The following is a 22786-nucleotide window of genomic DNA, read 5'->3' on the forward strand; positions in this document are numbered from 1 at the left end:
TCATCCTACAGCACAATGCTTCAGACCTGCAAATGTCAGGGAGCAGCAAGGCTAAAGCCTGGACAGCAGGAGGAAGCAATCATAGAGCAGGGTGGGGGTTAGTGGGGGCAGGAAAAACTGGTGTTAAAACGATACTGGGATTGCAAGGCAACGCTCACTGACTACTTCACAGCGATAGCACAGGGGGTCTCTGTGAGGAAACCATGTCTCTATAGGAGGAAAACTTAAGGAATAAATCACAGGCAGTTGAGGTTGGCAAGGCCCTGTGGGTCCATGTGGCACAAGCCCTGCTTCAGCAGGGATAGCCAGCACAGGGCGCCCAGCATTTTCCTTGTTGGACTTCATGCCATTGCTGATCAATCAGACCCCCTATCTTTCTATCTAGACCCTCCTAGGCCTCTCCTAGTGTCATGCATGCCACTGACAGCACTGCAGCATGGGGAAAGATCTGCTCCTGCTCCCCTGTCGCCCCTCCTCACAGGCTTTGGCCCTGGTGTACTGCTGAGGGAGGGAGGCCATGTTGGGCCTGCGGGTTGGGGTGCAGGTGCCCCAGGACCGCCTCGCTTGTAGGGTGCCCAGCTGCTTTGGCGATGCGACTGGGGTGCCCTTCTGTGGCAAAGATAGAGAATTGCAACTCTCTTTCAGGCTCCTTTGTGCAAACACCTCACCGCGCAGGTTTGAGCTAGGCAGGAGAGCTACAGGCTGAGCTTCCTGGAAGGGCTGAGAGGTGGCAGATGCCTGAAGAGAGAGGAGGAAAGAAGGGGTTAAAGCTCAGAGGGAGGGACGAGGCTACAGCTAGCAGATGTCTGGGGCTGAAAAGTAGGTCACCTATTTCTGCCAGGGGGGTGGGATTTGAAAATCGACATGGATGTGCAAACAAAGCCAAGTAGCACATCAAGGAGTCAAACTGGAGCCTGGAGCCTGGCAGAGATCCTCTGAGGACACCAGGCTGCTCTAACACATTGGGAACAGCTATTAATTAAGATTATCTTTTCAAAAATTACTCTATCTGCATGCACATGTATAACTGTTGTTGATGCCTTCGCCCTGGAGTCCACAGGAGACCGTCACTCCTGAGGCTGTGGTCTTTGTTGTGCATGTCTCTCTCTTTCCTAATGTAGAAAGGGTTAACTACTACTGTCTAAGCAGGTCATGAGGTCTCTGTAAAGCATCCTCTGTCTCAGAGGCTGGAACTGTATATAACTAAAAGTGATCGCTTACACATTTTAGGAACCTAATCCAGGCACTCCTGATCATGTACATGAAGCACACAGCTGGGGACAGCAGGATGGAAGAGATAGGAAGAGACGGGGTGAAACAAAGCAAGTTAACCCACAGAAAGTGGATTTCTCTGGACAGCTCAGGATGGTGTAATTTGGTAGTGATTTAATGTTTCTAATTTATTCAGAAAAAAATTAATTTGAGGAAGAATTCAGACTGACATAAAAGCAGCTGCTCTGATCAGTTCAAATTCAAACTACCTAGGTCTCTGTCACATACTAATTGCTCCTGACACGCCATTATCATAGATGTATTTGGCTCACTGCAACACAAGAGAACTTTCAGGCTTAAAAAGCAGATCTAAAAGACTCATTACTTTGTACAATTTGTTCAGCAAAAAAAGTATTTCTTAGCTTCCTTCACTATACATTTATCAGCAGCTTGGACATCAATGAGACACTTCTGAAATAGTTTAAATGCTGCAGAAGACACAGATGTCAGAGCTACTACTAAAAATTATAGTAGTTTGGGAGGCATGCAACACAGAACAGGTACCAAGCACCCCTTAGAGCTCTCCAGTGCAGAATATTCCATGGCTAATTTTAAAATTTTCGTCCATTGATGTCCTTCATTGATGTTTTTTCTTTTCTCTGTTCCTTCCTACCTGGAACAAGGCAGTGAAATACAAAGCCAGACTCTGGTTTTACTGTTGCAGTATTTAAACCACAGACCAGTTTTAATCTTAATCAGTTTAGGGCTGATACACCGTTTTCTATAGTGGAAAGGGACAAAAGAGAAGGGAGAGAGAACGTTCACAGCAAAAATGACATGGAATTGATGAGGTGATTATTCCCTTGTTCACAAGTACCCCTGAGTGAGCCAGCTGATTTTGATCATCTCTCACTCCTGTGCTTCAATTTCACAGAAATATAGAATCAGTAGTTACTGGGCAGTTATATCTTAGCTGGTTGGGAAGTGATCCAATCTGTGTGCCTTTATTTTCCTAAGAGAAATACCATGGAGGTAATTTCTCCACCTTGTTTTTCCTCTGTGCTTGTTTAATCAGCTTAGCTATTAAAAGATAACAAGGGTTTAGGTCTATCATTAGCCTGGAGTGGTCATGTGGTTGTACTGGTAATTAGCACTGCTGTTGAACTCAGCACTGCTTAATAGGTAACTATAAAAACAGTACCACTACACTGCTACAGAAGCAAGAAAAAGTGAAGTCCCTCTCTTCTTGAATCTGCATCCAATTATTTGTTTAGCAGCTTTCTTATCTTCTGTGATATTAGGATCTGTATTCAAATCATTTAACTGCTTGAATTGGGATTAAGACCCTACAGTCTAAAATTGCACTCCTGAGACACTTCTGCTGAGCTGCCTTGTAAGTTTTCAGGTACCAAAAACCCCTGGGAGGGCCTTGAGAGGGCCAGGTATCTCCAATCTGAATCCAAACACAGGAATCCCGTACTGCTTGGATTGTGTCCCCAGGAGTGCCGTTCGGTCAATATCCTGAGCCCTGGGCATCCTCCCAAGGTACTGGGCTCTCCACAACTCTGTCTTTTGTTACATTTGCTTTTGAAGCACTGCCAGAGGAAGAAGAAATGTAGATGGGTGCTCCTCATACACAACAGTCTAGAGTTAAGCTCACCCAGTGGAGGCTGCAGGGTGACAGTCTCCCATTCCCTTCTTTGCCCCTGGACATCATTAAGAGCTAAAGGACATTGGAAACCTGCTCTTGGGAGCTGGGGAGTGAGAGTGGGAGTATGCTAGGAAATCCTGTATCAATCTATTTGGTATCTGTATTATATCTAGCTATGGAAACAATGGATTCACAAATCTTCTGGAAAAAATATCCCACACCTGGTTAGTGTGCATCATAATTCTATAACAATAATGCCTTATTGGAAGGCAGAGCGTGAAAAACTAGGATGCAAGCAGAAAAGAAACATTGAAGTGGTATTGTGGAGAGGATTTTGGTGTAAAGTAAAGCAAGGATCCAAGAAGTACAAAGCCTTCAAGGCAAGAAAATTTGTGTAGTTAGTGGCATCATGCAATTGCTTGCTTCTGCAAAGTCCTGGCTTTGCTTAGCAAAGAAGTTATTTGGAGCATGCCGTCAGGCCAAGAGGTCTGTGTTAATTGGAAAGAAAAAAGAATTTGTGACAAAGGCACTACCAGGGCACTTGCCTAACTGATGAGCTACTTTGTGATCCACAGCCAGGAAGGCCAACCTTCTGGGCCTCTGGTTTTACTTCCCTATTTAATTATTTGTCAGAAAAGGGGCCATCTCCTTTTAATGATTTGTATGATGCATAAAACAGTGAAGTCTTTGGCTCTGCTGCCTTAATTCAAATGCACTCTGCATGAGGTTTGTTTACAAGAGCCTTCCAAACTAAAAGTGAAGCAAGGAGCTATGAACTATGCAAGTATGTTAAGACAATCCTGTGATATTTTGAGGCAAGAAGTTGCAGCAAGCACAGATGAAATCTTGCAATAACTTAATGCAAAACTGCATTTCTTCTTTCCATCCAGTATATCCCATGCATTATCTGTTGCTCTGCAAATTTTCCTATCAGCAAGGAGAGGACAAGGATAAATATCACTGGGACTACCAGGAAGCAGAAGACAAAAGTTCAAGCTTTACACTTTATATGTGGAGCTTCAGATCCTGAAGGAAAAATTCCAGGCTTCTCATGTTGAAATAATGGGTTTTCATGACTGTAGACTGCATCAAGACACACATCTTTAGCAGATTTTATTTATGGGCATTTTTGGTCAGACCATACCTGTGTGGATGTCCGTATGTCCTTCAAGGCTAATCTGTAAGCACGCTGACCAAATTCAACTAAATGAAAAAGAGTTGAAATCTCAACAGTACATTTGTATGTATTTTCTGGAGATCGATGTGGAGGGGCAAAACGGAGTCCATTAGCCAGCACCAAAATGGCAGACTGCTTTGCAGGTCTTTTTGGGTTCAGCACGGCACACGCTGTCAAAAGAGTATAGGTGGGGTAAAGTGTTACAGGAGATAGGGAACTGAAATTACTGTGGGAGGGGAAAACATAGGGGACAGAGTACAGGTTGGTTGGAAGCTGTACTTACTTATTTCTGCAGCTTACAGTACAACTAGTTTTATTACCAGGGCCTGATTTGGTGTCTGATGTTAATAATTAATATAATTACGTCTTCCCCTGCTCCCCACCATTTCTAATGAACAGCATTTGCTTTTTAGCTTCCCTCCACACATTTCTTTATAGTTAGGCCTCGTTGCCTCAGGAATCTTCTCACCACTGCTGCCTTCCACGATCCCAAAACTGCTCTTTACCATCCCGGGGGATGGTATGGAGGTCCCATCCCAGTCCCCAGCAGCTTTTCCTTAGAAATGCTAATAGGATCAGCGTTGGAAATGAGATTAGAAGACTGAACTTGAACATTTTGTTTCAACTAAATGGATTAACTCGTGGGTTTGGTACAGCCAAGCATCCACGCTCCCCCTCAGCAGCAAAACCATGAAGTCGTTGTTCAGAAATGCTTCTTCCCTCTTCTTAAAGCTACTTAGTTTTCACAGTGCTAATAAGCAGTTGGGCTAAATCATTAACATTCTTCAAAGATTTTTTTTCTCTCCCTCTTTCTCAGCCTATGAGGAGGATAAAGGGTTTTGTTAGGGTTACAGTTAAATCAGAGGTGTTTGGGGCTCAGCTGGCCTTGCTCTATAATCGCTGCTTTGGGAGCAAAACGAGCAGGGCTGGCTGCCTTGCGCTAAGTGAGTCCGGCACACTGCTGCCGGACTTACTGCCTTGTATCAAATGAGCACAAGAAAAACGTGAAGAGACTTAAAGCGCTGCTGCTGTTGCCCTAGACTTAGCCATCTACCCCTGAGCGAGCACCGCGATCTCCGCGCTACGCTTTACTTTGGGGTCAAAAGCCGCTCTCTCAACAGGGCTGAGAGACTCGAGGAAAGAAAACAACCCCTCTGCTGGAGAATGCGGGCATCGATCCCGCTACCTCTCGCATGCTAAGCGAGCGCTCTACCATTTGAGCTAATTCCCCAGTGCGCAGGCTCCATTTTCCGCGCATCCCCTCACAGCCTCATCCCCCCCCTCCCTGCGCACCCCGCACTTGTTGTCAGGCAGTTTGGCGCCCGTGCAGCGACTCGGGGGGCGTGGCTCCGCGCACCAGCCAATGCCGAGGAGCGGGGGCAAGGCCGAAGGGAGAGCGCCGCCAGAGGCCCCTCCCGCCGTGGCCGCCTGCCGGCTCCGAGCGCCTCGGCTCCGGATTGGACTGAAAGAGTTTATTATTTTTTAAGAGGCCTCCGCTCTTCCGATTGGGCACTGGAAACGCCTGTCACGGTGACGTTCCCCTGTTGCTAAGTCGGGAAGGTGGGAAGAGAGATGCCCCCTTCTCGTGCGCCGATTGGCTAGCAGGAAATCGACGGCCCGCCCCCATCCCCTTTTAAGCCCATAGCAACGTTCCGAGGGGGTGAATGACAGCGAGGAGATCGCCAATGAGAGGCCGAACCGCTCACACCGCCCAATAGGAAAGGCGCGGGGCGGTGCCGAGGCGGTATGATTGGCAGGCGGGGCGGAGGGAGAGGAGGGCTCGCAGGCGCTGATATGTCCGCCATCTTGGAGCGTCGGTGATGGTGGCGAGCGGTGGCTTTCCCGCCTGAGCGGAGGCAGCCCGGGGCCTGTGGCGGGGTGACGCTCTTGCCGAGGTACGTCGGGTACTGCGGCGCCGCGGCCTTCCTCCGGCAGAGCTCCGGAGGGCCGACGCCTCGCTCGGGGCCCTCCCGCGGCGGCGCGGGCCCGGCGCCTTCTCCCTCCGCGCGGTGGCTCCGGGCGCTCCTCAGGCGGCGCGGGGCCGGGGCCCGGAGCCCGGCGGGGCCGCGTGGCCTGGCGCGTGTCGGCGAGCTCCTCGTCCGCGGAGCCCTGAGGCCGGGCCGCGCCGGGCCGCGGGTGCGGGGTGCCGCCGGCATGGGCGCGGCGGGGAGGGCCCAGGGCCTCGGCCTCGGGCCCTTCGGTGGGGTTCGGAGCTGCTGGGCGCCCGCGGAGGGGCCGTGCTGGCTTGGAGCCGCCTTTGGGCGCCGAGCGCCGCCGGCTGGGGCGGAGCGGGGGGCGGTGCGGTGCGGTGCTGTGCTGTGCTCCCCGGGCAGGCCGCCGAGTGCCGTGGGGATCCGTGTGCTGCTCCCCGCCGCCTGCAGTCACTTGTGGGGCTGCCGGTTACGGAACTTCTCTGCTGTGTCTCGGTGATAAGCCAGCATTACCTCACTGGTAGCTCGTTTTGCTTTTACTTTCCTTCTTTAAAATCACTGCCGCTGTATTCCTGTGAGGATGTTGCTGGTTTTTTTGTTTTTTTTTGTTTTTTTTTTTTTTTTTTTGTAATTATTATTCTTTTTTGTTAGAATTTGCTGAGAGGGTGGCAGTGTTGGTTTACCTGTTGCTAAATACACCTGGCAAAATCCAACTCTGAACCTACTACTTGTTTTTGTTTTGCTTTAATAGTTACAAACTTCTCTAAGCGTAAGGGGGAGTTGGTGTTACCGCCTTGTGACATAAGAGCAGGTGGAGCTGAGGTCAGGGGATTCTCTCCACCAATGTGACATAAGTAGCAGCATGCCTGTACAGAGCATCCCAAAGTTCTGAGCAGAGGAATACAGAAAGCTTAGGGGTGATGTAAAAACCTTAGGAAATCTTCCTGGAGAGTGGTTGACTGCTTAAAAATGAAAGGTTGTATCACAGGTTGCGATACTTTTTATATAGACAGTCTCCTTCAGTGGGAAGGATGTACCTGCACTTCTAGCTGTTTAAGTCTGAGGGTGGATTTTTTTTTTAAATGCTGAATGTTAGGCTGGTTTAAAACTTCAAGTTCATACATACTGTGTCTGTGAACTGCACAAATATCCAGCACCCTTCTGTTTGTTCTTTGTGAACTGCTCAAATACCTTATTTTGGTGATCTAGTTGGAATACTGAAGTTTGATAAACTGCAACGTGTTTTCAGTACGGCACATTTTCACGTGAGAGTCTGATTGCTCAGCTCTGTGTCACTTCTTTGTGCTCCACTTGGGAGGCATGGACTAACTGTAGCTTGCAGGAGTCTTTATTATGCAAATCTAAAAGAACAATACAGAATTATGTTTCCAATATACAACTTGTTAATGAGACCCCATGCAGATGTGGTATACAGTCAGCATGTTGAGTTCTGAACAGTTTGTAATCTTAAGTACTTCTTCAAAAGCACTGAAATGATGATGAGTTTCATCTATCTGTGATGTTTTATTTCCTTTCTGTGGGAAATGCACATGCAGTATCAGATTCCATGCTTCTGAGTTACTAAAGGAATTTCTCTTCTAAGGAGACCTTATTTTGGCCAGCAGACCTGCTGGAGGGTTCTGCTTGCAGTACGATTGAGGAAAACACTGTTTCACACAAATTTGCCGTTTAGAAATTCAGTAAAACAACCTTTTCAGTGGTAGTGTCTTTAAGCAAGGGGTTGCATTATCACTTCTTTGCAAGCAAGTTAGACTTATATGTAAACTGCAGTGCTTGTCACATCTCTGGATTCTCTTAAATATAAGCTGTTAATATTCCATTATGGAATAAAGTATATTAAATAGTTTGTGTGCATCTTTACAGTATTGCTTGCAAACTGTTCACTGAGCTTCTGTTGATTTGGTAAAGTGAGGAAATCTGTCTGTTTCTTTCTGAACACTTATTCCTTGCCCTTAGCAGAGGTGATGCTGTAGATGGGATACTAACCGGAGTGGATCAGCTGATGATCTCAGAGTGAAATTCAAGTAACTTGAATAGAAATTCTGTAGTGCTATAGCAGAAAATTATGTGTGTAACATTAATATGGTTAGAGAGTGAACTCTAGTACTGTGGCTCAACAGCTTTGCTTCTCTGCTCAGCTTAGGCTTGAAGTGCACATACTGTGCTGCACTACACAGCTGGCTCCAAAGCAACCTTTATGTGACTGAAAGCTTAAGGGAGTGATGCTTTGATGGGCTCTCTGGTTGGGTTCCCTTTCTCTCAACTGATGATGTCCTCTTTTGTCCAAGTGCTTGAAAGGCTTTGTAGTATTAATTTAGCTCTGCAGGTAGTTAAGCAAATCACTTTGTATTGCTCTATTGAAATACCTCATCTTTTGGCTTCAGTGTTGCTGCACTGCATGCAGTATCTCTGTAGCAGTAGACTTGTGTGTTCATTTCTTGCTCATAACTGGGTTCATTCATCACCTTTGGAAGTTGTGATGGAAATACAGCCTCTGTGGGCAGAGGAGGTCTATTTCCACAAGGATAGGATGTCACATACCATGTGGCATCAAGTTCTGGTTGTCATAGTAGAGTTTTCATTTGTGACCCTTAAGGTTTCCCTGTACTTTATGTTACATGGCAGGTTGAGAATGGTGTGTTTCTCAAAATAGGCACTGCATCCAAATTCACACAAGAAAATACATCTGATAGCATTTCTTTAGAGCAAGACGTGGAGCCGTGATTTTTGGCAAAGGTTCCTACAGTAATAAAACACATAGGGATAGACGAAAAATAACATCTTGCTTGTCTCGACTGATTTCTTCTAGTAGGAGGAGAAGAGCAAAAGACTCAAGTCATTTAGTGATTGAGTTCAATTCTCATGTTTTGGGGTGGGAGGGAAGTCTGGAAGATTAACCAGAAAGTGCAGAAAGAGTATGAATGCTGAAAGCTTTGCATATCATGTGTAAGCATTTTGGTGATGTGTCAATGTTCCGGCATCTGTTGTAGAAACCATATGCTACTAAGCAACTGAAGTAAAATGTTTTTCTACTCTTGGGTATTACATACCGCTCTATAGCTGGTTTGGGACGTTTTTCAGGAATCTAGATGGACTTAATTGGTCGGATCTGGATGACACTGGGTGTAAGCTGCTAACAGCTTGCTTGTGGCTCTTCTGGAGCATTTCAGTAACAGTTCTTCACACTAATGTGGGAAGAAAAAAATCTTATTGATTTTTTTAAAATTTTATTTATTTATTTTTTTTTACTCAAAGATTTTGTCCTGAGCTGTGTTTATTTAATGGCTTCCCTTTGGTGTTGAGAAGCATATATGGAGTGTGGGATGAAAAAAGTTCCTGCAGCATACCAAACACCTTGGCTGTTGTTTCTTTTTGCTGTTTCCCCAGGATCATAGAATTATTACGGTTGGAAAAGACCTGTAAGATCATCTAGTCCAACTGTAAGTAGTCCCATGTGGTCCTTCCCTAATCCTGTTAAGCAGACCTGTCAGTTCCTCTCCTGTGGGGCTTAAAAGCTTGGAGCACTCAGTGACAGGATCTGTGCCATGTGCTGTGTACCTGCAGTGGGAGGGAATACCTGAAGAACTTCTACATGCAGCTGTGTGGACTGTGAAGCTGTGGTATGTGATATGGCAGTGTATGTTGTCTCTGCCTCTGTAACTGAGCAGGCTGAAAATATCCTCTTGACAATGCTGGGAATCTGTTGTTACGCAGGAGTGAGGGACTGAGTAAAAGACGAGTTCTTTTGGGTGTGTTGGCAAAGTGGGTAAGGAGAGCATGTATAAGATGGATAGGGGGATTTGATTAAGATTGAACTATGGTGTGAAAGGCAGCAGATTTTAATTTAAAAACAAAAAAGCTACATGTACACAAAAGCAGAAACTGCCTGATGCTGAGACTTGCGGGTTGGTTTCCTTGGAGAAACGCCTAAGAACTTTCCTATTTAATTTTGGATGAGGTGATTCCAAGTATTCATACATCTTCTGCTACACTTCTGTGGGGAGATGGACTATGTGGCCTAGTGACCTCTTTTCTGTGTCCACTGGGTCTTCTGGAGACTGAGCTCTGAAAGGCTGGAGGCTGGCTCCTGTTGGTTGCACCAAATGATACTTGTAAAAGCATGGAAAACTCTGAAGCCTTTTTATGGAGACTTTGTCCTGGGTGAGGCTCTGTGGAAGGGCCGCCTGCATCCCAGCTTGATAACAAAACGCAGTTGGGATTGAGAATGGAAACTTTCCAACTAGTGGTTATTTGTAACGAAGTTATTAAATGTGTTCCAGACTATAGCAAATACTGTGTTAAAAGCATTCACATCTTAGCAGCTCTCAAGTGAATCCTAGGGGCTTTTATCCCTGCTACACAGTGGTGCTGTCCCCACTTTCAGTTTGAGCAGTGTGAGAGCAGAAAGCAGGGGAGCAGCAGATGTTTCTGGTGGTTTGGCTTGCCACAGATTGCTGTTGTTTCAGTGGTACTTGTGCTGTGAGAGGAGTATCAGCTGCTGCCTGCTCGGGGTGGATTTCTGCATCTTTATACCAGGGCACTTAGTTAGCATTTCTGTGACGCAAACTGAAAATAGAGGTCTTAATGCTTGCTTTACTTCTTGTTGGCTTTTGTGTGTGTGTAAGTAGTGGAAGCAAATTCTTCCTAACTGGAATTTACAATTGGCAAGGTCTTGGTGGAAAACAGCAAAAAAAAAGGGCAAAACTTTTTTTCTATGAAATGCCCTGTGACCTTACCTTTAACATAGGTGTAAGGCTCTCTTGGTGTTCTCTTCGTAGTGATGAGGTAGTTCTTTAATCTGTCTTGTATTTAAAATGCTGAGTCTTTTGTCACCACCTTGACAGACTTGCCATGTAGGCTGTAATTAGGAAGCTAACCCATCAGGAATACCTAGTGAATTACATTTGTTTGACAAGTTCAGCTGCTGGCACCAAACATCTTGGGGGGTGGAGAGGGGGATGGAAATAAGATAGAAAGTCTAGAGACAACAGATGTGAAGCCATAGTGGTGGCAGACCCGGTTCTGGGTAGGTGGGTTTCCTCTGAAGTTGTGACTTGCAGCTACAGCAAACTTGCTTTCGTTTTGCTGCTGGCCTGGGTGCATTCCAGACGGAAATCTTTGACAACTGCCAAAGCACAGAGGTTGCATTCCTTACCTCCCATTGCCTGTCTCTGTACCCTTCTTGCTGACACAAAGGCTGAGTTTGGTGCTCCTCATGGTGCTATGGGCTCAGGGCTAGCAGCACTTTGCTGAGGTTTTTCTTGCTGTGAGTGGCAGCTGTAGAAGTTGTACTGAACTGCATATGTAGTAGTGAGTTCTTCCTTTTGACTGTGACAAGCCTGCGTTCATCAAAGGATCCTTCTTTGTGTACTTGATGCCAACAATGGGCTTTTTGTTACTCGAAGCCACCTTCTATTTAGTGGCAAAAAGGTGCTGTGTGCTGAACACTTTATTTATATGAAATTTATCTGAGTCTCCCGGAAATAAAGGAGGTGGTAAAGGTGTGATTGCTAGAAGGTTTGCAATTCTTACTGGTCAGCGTCAAACTAAACACGATGCTGTTTATGTTGACTGTGGTGGTCAGCGTGCAGCTTTTATTTTAACAAGTGGTGCTTCAAAGAGGAGAGATGGACGACGACTTAAAGGCAAAGCAGCTAGAAACCTGGTAATTGATGAAAGATGCTGTAAGACCACTGCACAACTTGCTGGGCTCCGCAGCTTGTAAAAAGAGATAATAGTTGCTGTCACAGCTGTGAGTTGATATTAGCATTTAGCACTTAGCTTTTATAAATTTCTTGCAGCTAATTCAAACCTTACAGTTCCTCCAACATTACTGAGTTCTTCCTGTTACTTTATCAGTGGTGTTATGGGATCTCTTTGCTCATCTAAAAGGGATGTACTTTGCCATCAGACTCAGAGTTGTGCTGTGTCTGTGATTCCTCAGTTTTATTGTTTTCTAGATGAAGACTCTCCTGGAGTCACAATCCAAGAACTTAATACTGCTGTAATACCAGTACTAGGTGGCTGGGGGCTGAACTGAAAACTTGGCTCTTTCTCAACCTATTACATTGTTTGATTGCATTTATTTCTCAGTAGATGTGCCAGGTAATGTTTTTCTACTTATTAACATGATTTTGATGGTGGATGGGAACAAATCTTTTTCTTTTTTTCCTGGGGTGGTCTGTTCCATTATGCTCTCCTGCTGTGCTTATACATCCAAAAAAGAACCTTGATGTAGCTGGGTGGAGTAGTGGCCCCTCCTGACCTGGGTGCTTTGACTCCAAACTGCAAATTAATCTCTAACTCTCCAGTGACAGAATAGGAAATCTAATTGCCTGGATTGGAATTGTAGGGATGGGATTTCAAAGGCAGACAGTTAAATAAAAAAAATTTAAAAATAAAAATCTGTATCTCTCTGTGGTTGTCTGTGAAAAAGGACTGGAAAGTCTGAAACCCCTCTTAATGATCTGGTGCAAAGAACTGAAGCAGAGCTTTAGAAAGGTTTTGAAGACCGCTGAGAACACAAAGTACGTCTTGCATTTCCCTTTGCTACTTTTGGCTTTTTCTTCAACATAGGATATACATGGCATGTGGAAGAAGGGGGCACATTCTGTTCAGCACATTGAATTTTTTTTTTTTTTTCCTGGTACAGTCCATTAAAATGGAGGAACTCCCTGGGGACAGAATGCATTTACTTGAGGCACCAAACACACCTGTGTCTGGGCAGTCTGGTCTAACTGCAGTGTGTGCGGCATGGTAAAACTCAGGTTCATGGAGTAGGGCAAGCAGGAAGAAGGATAACTTGGTGGTCACTCTAAGCTCTGCAAGATGCCTTCTCTGTGACCTTCCATTATTTGCTGGTTTTCTAATTTCTCTTCTAGATCTTAATCTAGAAGATTAATAGCTTAATGGCTATTACTTTGAATGTGAGCAAAAGCAAGTAAGACTGGGTAAAATCTTCTCATTCAAGGCAGTTGTTCTCAGGTTGGTAAGCTGAATCTCTCAGCTGCTGCTGTATTTTGATATCCTTGTTTAACACATACATTGGAGTAACTTTCTTACTTTTGTTGTGTTGATAAATGTGCAAATGGAGAGGCTGCGGAACTAAGCATAGAGAGGACCTAAGTTTTGGTACATGAAATCAAGATGAGGAATCCTTTGCCTCAAGTGTAAGTTGAAGTCAAGGATTTATTTTAACCTGCTTGAATTATAGATTAAAAGAAGAAATATTTTCAGTTGTTCTTTTCATGCTGTCAGAGCTGCACGCTCCGAATTGCTCTGTAGGGATTCCGGCCTTCAGTTTGAAGAGGAAAACGTGTTTGTTTGTGATATGGTCATGCTAGCCTGATGTGTCATGTTAGCCTGGGTATGTGCACAGAATGGGTTGATTAGTTCTGTCTTTACAGCATATGGTAGCACAGAAATTCAAGATAAAACGTTTAGGGGCTCAGTCTTTGCTTTATGAAAAGGGCAGTCTTGCCTGACACCTTGAAAATGTGCAGCTGTCAGAATTTATCTTAATGGTTCTCTAAGCCTTAGTATAATGAAAAGCAGGAACGTGTTGCCCACAGTCTTTGTTAACTAGTGAAGTTCAGGTAGTCTGTAATGTGAATGGAGAGGTCTGGGAAACCTTTAATGACTGTAAAGAGTCAAACGAGAAGGAAGTACATGACAAGCAACTTTGGGTTTCATTTTTTTAGGGCGTTAACCTAAGTCCATTCTAATTCTGGCAGCAGCCAGAGCTGATGGGAGCTTCGAGAGGCAAAGCGGTGCTGGGCTCTGAGAGGAGGCTGCTGCCAGCTTCCATTTCTGAACTGCAAATGTTACAAAGTATGCATTTTAACAAGACTGACATGTTGCGTGCTAAGAAAACTTGTAGGACTTGCTTACACTGCCCGTACAGAAGGGCACTCTTTGCTGACCTGGTTCGAAGTTACTGAAGCAAGCAGCTTTCTTCTACCTCTGTTTTCACATATCTCGAAACTTGACTTGCATCCAACTTTCAAGGTCTAATCAACAAGGTGAAAAGGAGGATGAACTTGTTTGCCTGAACAGTTAAAGGTTGTCCAGATAAAGTGGGTATGTTTACGTTATGCTCTGCAGTGCCGTGGAAGAAACATCCCAGCCAATTATGCATAGGCTTTTATATTTACAACGTGCCATGCCAAGTACTGACGTAGGGTCAGAAAGCTGCGTGGGCTGTTGTGCTCTGCTTCATGAGGGCAAGCTGAGTGTAGGTCTAAGTGGCTGTAGTGTAGCAAAGTGTCTGACACAGCTCTATTGTTGTCTGTTAATGCTGCTTCTGCTACTACCTTACTATGAGAAAAAAGTTTCCTGTTGCCTGGTTCTGGTGAACACATTCTAACAAAGAGCCTTCTCATCCCTTCCGTGCTTGTTTTCAGCAGTGTCCCTGCTGGTTGGGGCAGTGTGAGGCAGAGGAGGTGAAACATTGACCCAGCACTAGTGCAGCTGTGGTGGTAAATATCATTGATTTTTTTTTTTTTTCTGTTGCCTTTCAAGACTAATAACCGGTGAATCACAAACACAACCCCCCCCCCACACACTTGTTGAGAGCACCAACTGAAGCAGAAAGGAATAAATGCATAAAGCTAGAATTCACACATCTGACCGTAAGGCTGTCTCCTTAAGTTAAGGTTTTTTCTTTAACATTCAAACAAAAGAAACACCTGTGCAACCTCAGCAGTGAATTAGCAGTACTGCTTTTTTTTCCATTTCTGGGGAAGCAGTGCAGGAGTCCAGGAACTATGTTGCAGATTATCATGTGGTTGGGATAATAGAACTGTTGCTGAATTGTCTTTTCAACCATATTTATCTTACTTTCATTGTCAGCTGCAGAAAAACTTTCATGCTACAGTCTTGAAGCAACTTAAAGTCACATGATTTGAAACAGAGACAGAGATGCATTCTGGTTTCCCTGTCCCTACCAGGGTGCTCCCTGCTCCTTGGCCACACAAGCCCTGGTGACTGGCAGACTCTTTGAGCTACTTCAGCATGTGGATTTCACACACACAAAAAAAAAGAAAATCCAATCCAAACCACAACCCTCTTTCCTTGCTTCTCACAGCAGCCTCATCTGTCATGTCATAATGTGTGTTTTCGCTCTGAAGTGGCTTGCAGAGGTTGGTCAGGTGTGGTGTCAGGGAGAGACCGTACTGAGTGGATAGTGTTGGAACTGCTGTGATTCTGGAGGAGGAAGAGATGTTCCTGATTAAATTCTGTAGTAAATTACAGTATACTGGTGTTCTAACGAGGATGTATTTGGATTCTCTCCTCCAGACGTTCAGAGGGATTTGTGAAAGGAGTGATGATGATACTATTTAGTCTCTTAAATTATTTTGCACTGCTCTGTCTTGAGCATTAACATGTAACAGTTTCCTATTGCTGGATAGTAGCTTCACTGTGGAAGCTTTCTGGGGTAATAAACTGCTGGAAAAAGGGGAAAAAATGTACTTGATATGTTGTATACTTACACTTAGGACATACTGAATACCCACCGCCTCACTGTGCTGACATCCGAGGTTTGGTCTCCATAAACGTTCAGCAAACCTCAATGAATCTCAGCAGATGTCGTTTCCTGCTAGTGGAGGAATTCATTGACACACCTTTGCTCCATCTGCACTTGCATGTCAGATGCCATTTTGTCACACTCTGCTGCCATCTGTCACACAGCAGCAAACTGTAACAGAACATTGATGGGAAGGTTCAACCTCTGCTGCCACAGCACCACCATCTGCCTCTGATGTTCTGGGCCAACATCATGAAAGAGGAGTGTTACTTCTGGAGCAGTCCTCTTTTTAAGGAAAGGAAGTATGTTTTCCCACCCCCCTCTATCCATGCGTGTGCATTTGAAAACCAGAAATGGCAACTAAGAAAACTTAGGTAAAGCAAAGAAAATTCAACACACTTGTTTACTTTTTCTGCTCTAGTAAGTCACTTGGCTCACAAGGAATTGGCAAATCTACTTGACATTTGGACCTGAAGATCTCAGGATGAAAAACATATTTGACCTTTGAAAGTATTATGGTCAATGTATTATGCTGACCTTCAGTTCATGTGTACGTTGGTTACTAAAATAGCTTTAGAGAAGGCTGTATTTAATGTTTGTGTATGTCAGGGCTTGGAATCTCTGTGCCATTGTGCATTAAATGGAGGAGTGGTGACTTCAGGTTCCAGCACTGTTGGGAGGTACTAAATAACACGGTACTGCAAGCAAAACTTCCAGGCCCTAAAATGAATACATAAAAAAGTACCAAGCAGAGCACATTCATTGTAACTGAAATGTAAATGCTACTTTCAGTTCAGAAAGAAGTCAAAAAATTCCTTTCAACCCAAATCATTCTCTGAATGTATTTGTCTTACGTATATTTAGGTTGATAGAGTTGTTTCCTCCTTCAGCTCATGTCTTATTTCCTGCAAAGCAACACTTTGTGTTTGTGCAGTTGTTGAACTACTGAACAGAAAGCCTGTTAACAACACTAAATTATTAAATGTCTTTTTTGTCGTTGTAGGAAGAAATCTGCTTCATCTAATTCAATCCTAATTCAGTCCTGCTAATCTGCTAATACTGTAGATTGAAAGATTTTTGCTGTTGCCAGGATACCCTGTAATGGGCAAGGAGCCTGAGAGAGTACAAATTCTGTTTTTTAAATTTTGTTAAAGCTTTTGTTTAACAGGTAAGAAACGTTGCTATTAAACTTCATCTATAGCGCTATACTTAGCTTCGGCATCTATAAAGCCTCAGATTAAATTTTAAGTTGTGCCTAAATGCTTTAACTTTGTCCCTCATCTTCACTAAAGGCTTATTTACCTGATTCCAAGCTGCTCTTCTTTTTCTGCAGGTCAGGCTTCGTGGTCGTTCCTTTCCTTTCAGCCTTTTTTTCCCAACAACTTTATAGATGGCTGTTTTTAACTTTGTCTTTTAATCATGCTGTTGCACTACCTTTTGTTTTTGTTTTATTCCTTAGCCCCTGTTCCACCTCTTCCCTTCAGTCTTAGTTGACCCTTGAGGCTCGTTCTGGACACACTGTTGTGGTTATTCTATTTGTTTTACAGGGAACATGTTTTAAAGTGTTTTGATTTTTGTGCCAGGAAGAGTATCAGCTGCCTAGCCTCCCATTCTTTGAAGAGATTCAAAGCAAATGTGTTCATGAATTGACATACGTTAGGTACGAGAGATTTTTGGCGCTGTAGGTTCTTGTATTGGAGTGCAGTAATGCTTTCTTCTGCAGCCAAACTTTTTGTATCAAACTGAATGCTTCAGAGTAAAACTGTCTTCTATGTAGGTATGCATTATTTAGCTGTCTTGCTATAATATTGCTGAACCGTCTGTTCTTCTCAGTACATAAATAACCTGATTTCCACTTTGAAAATAATTGGAAGAGTTGAAAATACTGAGAATCTAACTGAATTCCATGACCAGTTAATATTTTAAATTTGTAAATATTTAGCTGTTGAATTAGTAGAAAATTATTCTATCCTGTTAGAATATCCAGTGTCTAATTTTAGTTATTGGTAACAAAAACTTACATTTATTAACAATTATTAACCAGTGGTTTGACACAGCATAGGAATCACCAAGGCTGCTCTAGTTGCTTGGTGTAAAATGTAAAATTGCTCTTGTGCACTTCACAATCAAGTTACATTTTTAGCCAGATGGTTATGACCTCAGCGATATGGGGCTATCAGTGTGTTTGAGTCAACATGAGCTATTCTGGAAGTTCTTCTAGATTTCATCATGGCAATTGACTGCTGGGACATTCAGTCAGTAGATGTATGTGTGCATGTGATGGGTGTGTATTATCTATATTGTGTAAAAACACGTGGATTTGTAGCTCTGATCTAGATGTAAGTGCAGCCAGTGGGAGCATGGAATGGTAAGTGTAAAAGAGGTGGCACTTCTGTCTCAATTTTCAGCTGCTCTACAACCATGGCAGGCCCCTTCTTTGGGAAGTGAAAAGGAGGTACTTACTGTCTAATATATAGAGAATGAAAGTTGTCCTTACTAGGTAATTTCCCTTCTCATTAGGAGCTGGAGACAGCTGGTTGAGTGTTAGGAAAATGACTGTTTTCATACTGTTTTCAAACATGGCTTTTCTTCTAGTCAAGAAAAGACTGCCACGCATTTTCCTCAAGAGTGTAATTAACTCAGCTAGCAGCTGGAATCTGGACTGTCTAGAATCAATTGTATCCATAGCATATTGTTAAACTGTAGAGTAGTTAATGCACATGCTGAGTTTGTTCTGTTGTGTTCCCAAACACACTTTAGCTACACAGGAATTGTTGATAGCATTTGGGAGAAGCAATGTGTTGTTTTGGCATGTAAGTGAAATTCTACCTGGTGAGTGTTTATAACACTGAACTGTCAGTGAGCTGTCAGGGAGAATTACCCTGCAAGTCCTGTATCTTACAGCTCAACAGTGGTAAGAACTTAACTCATGTGATTCCACCTGTGTTTAAGAAATGTAGAAACTGTCTCACAAAAACACTGCTGTATTACTGCTTTTATTTCAATTTGTGATTGTTAGGTGTGATACAGTGCAGTTGAATGTAGGATTTGGAACAGTAGTTGATATCTTAGCAGTTTAAGAAGTAGCCACTAGAGTGTATTCTCTGTCAGTGTTCACCACTGCTATTTCCGTCTCAAATTTTTTCAGGGATGTACTTTTAGTTTTAATTTGAACAGATGGTAAATTTCCAGTATCAAAGTAAAGGCTTAGTGAGTGCTAGCATAGTATCTGATTAACATTCATTGCTTTGGGCAGAAATAAGGTGGAAACTAATGAAGTGTAGTTAACCAGTTGGTATCTTGGTGAGCTGGCAGAAGGACATGCTTAGCATTTTAAAGAAGCCACTTAATGTTAAAGGTATTTGAAATGTTGCTAAATTCTCGTGGTGTTACCTTTTAAAAGATGCTATTTCTCCCATTACTCCCCCCCAGGCCTGCTCACCTGTTGGGTTTTTGGAGACAGTTCATTGTTTGCACTGGCAATGCTTTATAGAAGTTCTGTGGAATAAGTCTTGGTTGAGTAACATTGGTGGTGCCGAGGACTACGTTTGTGGCTCCTGTCCTTGCATCCAGTGATGAAGTTGCCTTCTGTTAGCTGCTGCCTGAGAGTGGGAAAATCCTGTTTTATTGAAATATCCTACTTAACTTAGGATGTGTTTAATCATAGGAAAGTTTTTTGGTGCAAAACTGATTTTTCCTGTGCTCTTGAACTACATATGAAGAAGTTGTTGTGTTCTCAGTTCAGTACTTGGCAACACAACCCTTATTACTCTGTGTAGCATTTCTTAGGGTCACAAAACACTGCAGAAGCTTCAGCTTGATGCTCAATGGACTTGAAAATTCTCATGTTAACTGTTTATTGCTGCAAAAACGTGTGAAGTTCTTGATGGAAGCTCTGGGTATCTGCTTTTAACACATTCAGCTGTCAAGTAAAACATCGTACCTGATACAGCTTTCAGCTGAATGCATGAAGTCCTTTTAGTTTTGTTTCTGTGCTGGTTCAGATGGCCACATCTGCTTGTAGGTACCACAAGTATGAGCTGCCAAGCTGGAGGTAACTCTTGGTTAAAGATTCACCTGTGTATGATATGTAAAAGTCCAGAAATTAAATGAGCAGATCACCTAAACAGTCTTTATGAAATACACTTCTTTAAAAGATTCAAGGCAGGAGACAGTCCCCAAAATTATCCTTGCAGGGGCATATCTGTCTAGAATTTGTGTTCATTTTATAGACTGAGAGCAAGAGATGTCTGCATTCAGGAAAGGTGTTTGACTGCTACATCTACTGGAAACTGTGGAGAAACTTGTTACATCCACAAGTTTTGTTCTCCTGGAGATCTCAGCTGAGCGTTTGGCCTCTGGAGGCACCCACAGCCTTGTTCCTGTTAAACAGAACACAACGTGCTGTTTTCACCTGTTGTGGACAAAAGATATGAGGGTTTGGGGAAGGAGCACTTGTAAGCTTTATTTTCTCTCAGTTAAGAATTTCAGTTACCTGTGGCTCAGAAGAGTGGAGAACTTCATCAGTTTATCAAGGGCTTTCTTTTGTTACAGGTTTTAAGTCAGGTACTAACTATATGGACTGCTCTTCCATGATTCATTTGGAGAAGAATCTGTTACAGTATTAACTGCAGGAAGAAGTCAGATTTTTTTTTTTTTGGTCACAAATGCTACATAGTACCTTTGATTGTTATAATTTGTATCAAGTTGGTGTGAACTATCTGAGGAAATGCTTAGATAAATCAGAAGTTTGCCGGTCTGTCTTGCTGGGAGCTTTCAGAGACAATGGGAAGCTGACTAAATGTTATGGGAGAAGTACCTGCAATCATTTTGCCATCTTGAATACAATTTTTCTTCCGTGTCTGGGAGTTTTTAGTGCTGTCCCACAGTATGTAAAGCACGGTTAAGATTTGGCAGTCTTTTCCATCTGTTGTTGAACCAACATTGTGATTTTGCTGCTGGTATCAGAGCTGAAGTTGAGTAGTAGAACCCACCTGACCTTTGGAGCTGATGATTAATTAGCAGATAGTGAACTGTGGTGAGAAGCACAGCTGGAAGGTGCCTCCTTCTGATTAGTGGACAGATTCTAATTCTCTACCTCTGTTAATCAGACTGAAGTTTGAAAAAACATGAAAATAACTGAGAATTGGTGAGGTTTGGGGGAGAGGGTGGAAAAGTAGGCTATGGGAAGAACAAACTTGGTTTGGTAACTTCCATTTGGAACTGTGACAGGCTGTTCTTAGATGATTGTCAGTGTTAACGCCTGTAGAAGATGATCTCTGGGGTTCCTGGAATTCCTCACTTGCACATTTTATGGTGTTTATTTTTCCTTATTCCAAAGGACCTGGGCTCCTGTTGAAAAGTGATGGAATAATCTCCGGCCGGCACCTGACATGCTGGGGGAGCATCCCTAAAAGAGCTTGCCTGGGAGACAGTTTGGGAAATAACGCAGTAACATGCTTGCAGTAGTATGCCTCTTTTTTTTGTTGTTGCTGTTTTCTATTGTTAAATTTCTCTTGAAGTGAGTAACTGAAAAATGCTTTGAAGCTACTGAAATGAACTTTAATCACTGCAGACGGATTTCTGTCTGGAATTAGCATTGGTTGGTAGTGGTTACTTGCAAAGATGCTACTTTCACTAAATGGGGCAAGGGGAGGGATTTGATCTACTTATTAGAGGCTTAAGGAAGAAAATATTCTGTGCCTTTAATAATGCACTAGTTTAATTGCTCCCAGTGAGTCTGTGTGTAGCCTAAATAATCATAAGCCAGTGTTTTTAATAACTTTGTGTAATTTGATTTAAGATGATGTGAAATCAAGTGCTTTTGACATCTACTTGTAAGATGTATTTTCCTTCGAAATTGTTAGTATTTTTTATCCACCTAATCACTGCATGGACACTTGTAATACTAAAACTGCAATTAAACTGTCTGTACTTTTTCTTGAATGATTTTTTTTATTTTACTCCTGTAAGTTTAAACAGGAAGCTGTGTAATCTGGGGCAGTTATTTATGCCTAAAACTCCTGACAAAATCCTAAGCAAAGTAAGGCGTAAGAAGTGATCAGCACATAATTAACACAACAAGGGAAACCTTAAAAGCAATTGAAACATGGCTGTAGTGAGTATACCAGGCTTATTCTAATCTTTAAGCTAAGTATTGGAAGTCTTGCTAATGAGGTTTTGCTAGATGCATGGATTTCTCAGCACTTCAGTGGCTGTGGTGACAAAATTTGACACCTTGTTGTTTGAGCAGTTATGGTAGGCATGCTGAATCCATTTAAACGTAAGAGAGAAATGCTTGATGCTGTCTGAATAGAACAGTTCATATAGAAGAGACCTTCAGAAGATGATCTGTTCCAACTATCTGACCACTTCAGGCCTAACCAAAGGGTTAAAGAAATGAGGGCATGGTCCAAATGCCTCTTGAATGTTGACAGGCGCAGGGCATCCACCATCCCTGTTCCAGTGTTTGAACACTCTCATGGTAATGAAGTTGTTCTTAATGTCCATTTTGAACAGTATTTCCAGAAGGATGCTGTGAGGGATGCTATCAAAAGCCTTATTAAAATCCAGATGGATGTCCACTGCCTTTCTTTCATCCCCCAAGTGGACCTTCACATAAAATGTGATCAAAGTAGTAAGGCAAGACTACTTCTTCATTAACTCATATTGACTGTGCCTTATCATAGCTTTATTCTTCAACTGACTTTCAGTTGCCACGAGAGTGATCATCTCTGAAGCTTCTGCAGGTGCTGAGGTTAGGCTAACAGGGCAGCAGTTTATTGGAACTTCTCTCATGCCCCTTTTTGCAGGTGAGTCTAATGCTGGCTAGCTTCCAGTCAGCAGAGACCACCAAAGCCTTTGGTAAATTGTTGAGAAGAGTCCAGCCACAGCGTTTGTTTAACTCCCTCTGGGTGAATCCTGTCAGGCCCTGTGGACTTATGCTGAGCTGATACACTGGTCCCTTGAAATTTCAGTGACCACAAATGGAAAGTCGCTGCTTCCCTAATTACAGTCTTCTGATTCTGAGGACTGGGCTGCCCAAGATCTATTGTTATTGAAGACTGAGCTCAAAGAAGGCACTAAATGCCTCTGTCCTTTCCTCAGCCTTCCTTGTTAGATGGCTGTCTATCTACCCTTTAATTTATGTAAGAATTAAGTATTTGTTTTAAATGTTGTAGGTGATCATAAGAGTTTATATGCCAAAGGCATGGTTTAATTGTTGTAGATAAACTTGCACCTTCTTCATTAAGACTGCAGCTTGTAAA

The 22786-nt window shown here is 43.2% G+C and overlaps 1 protein-coding gene and 1 non-coding gene across 10 annotated transcripts in view; one reads left to right on the top strand and one right to left on the bottom strand.

Moving 5' to 3' along the window:
• Positions 1-5198: 5198 nt before the first annotated feature.
• On the bottom strand, positions 5199-5271 carry TRNAA-AGC (transfer RNA alanine (anticodon AGC)). Its single transcript has one exon. It is a non-coding gene; the product is annotated as a tRNA-Ala (tRNA).
• Positions 5272-5702: 431 nt separating this feature from the next.
• The window catches only part of PPP6R3 (protein phosphatase 6 regulatory subunit 3), a 52048-nt gene continuing 34964 nt past the window's right edge, over positions 5703-22786 (top strand). For 2 of the 9 annotated variants that reach the window (XM_031608975.2, XM_031608983.2), the window contains exon 1: positions 20883-20986. In XM_031608975.2, coding sequence (XP_031464835.2) covers positions 20975-20986 — 12 coding nt within the window. In that variant the 5' untranslated portion in view covers positions 20883-20974. The other 7 variants (XM_031608979.2, XM_031608982.2, XM_031608978.2 and 4 more) reach the window with 7 other exon arrangements.

The sequence above is a fragment of the Phasianus colchicus genome, chromosome 5, assembly GCF_987193195.1.
Source record: "Phasianus colchicus chromosome 5, bPhaCol1.hap1.1, whole genome shotgun sequence".
Classification (NCBI taxonomy): domain Eukaryota; kingdom Metazoa; phylum Chordata; class Aves; order Galliformes; family Phasianidae; genus Phasianus; species Phasianus colchicus.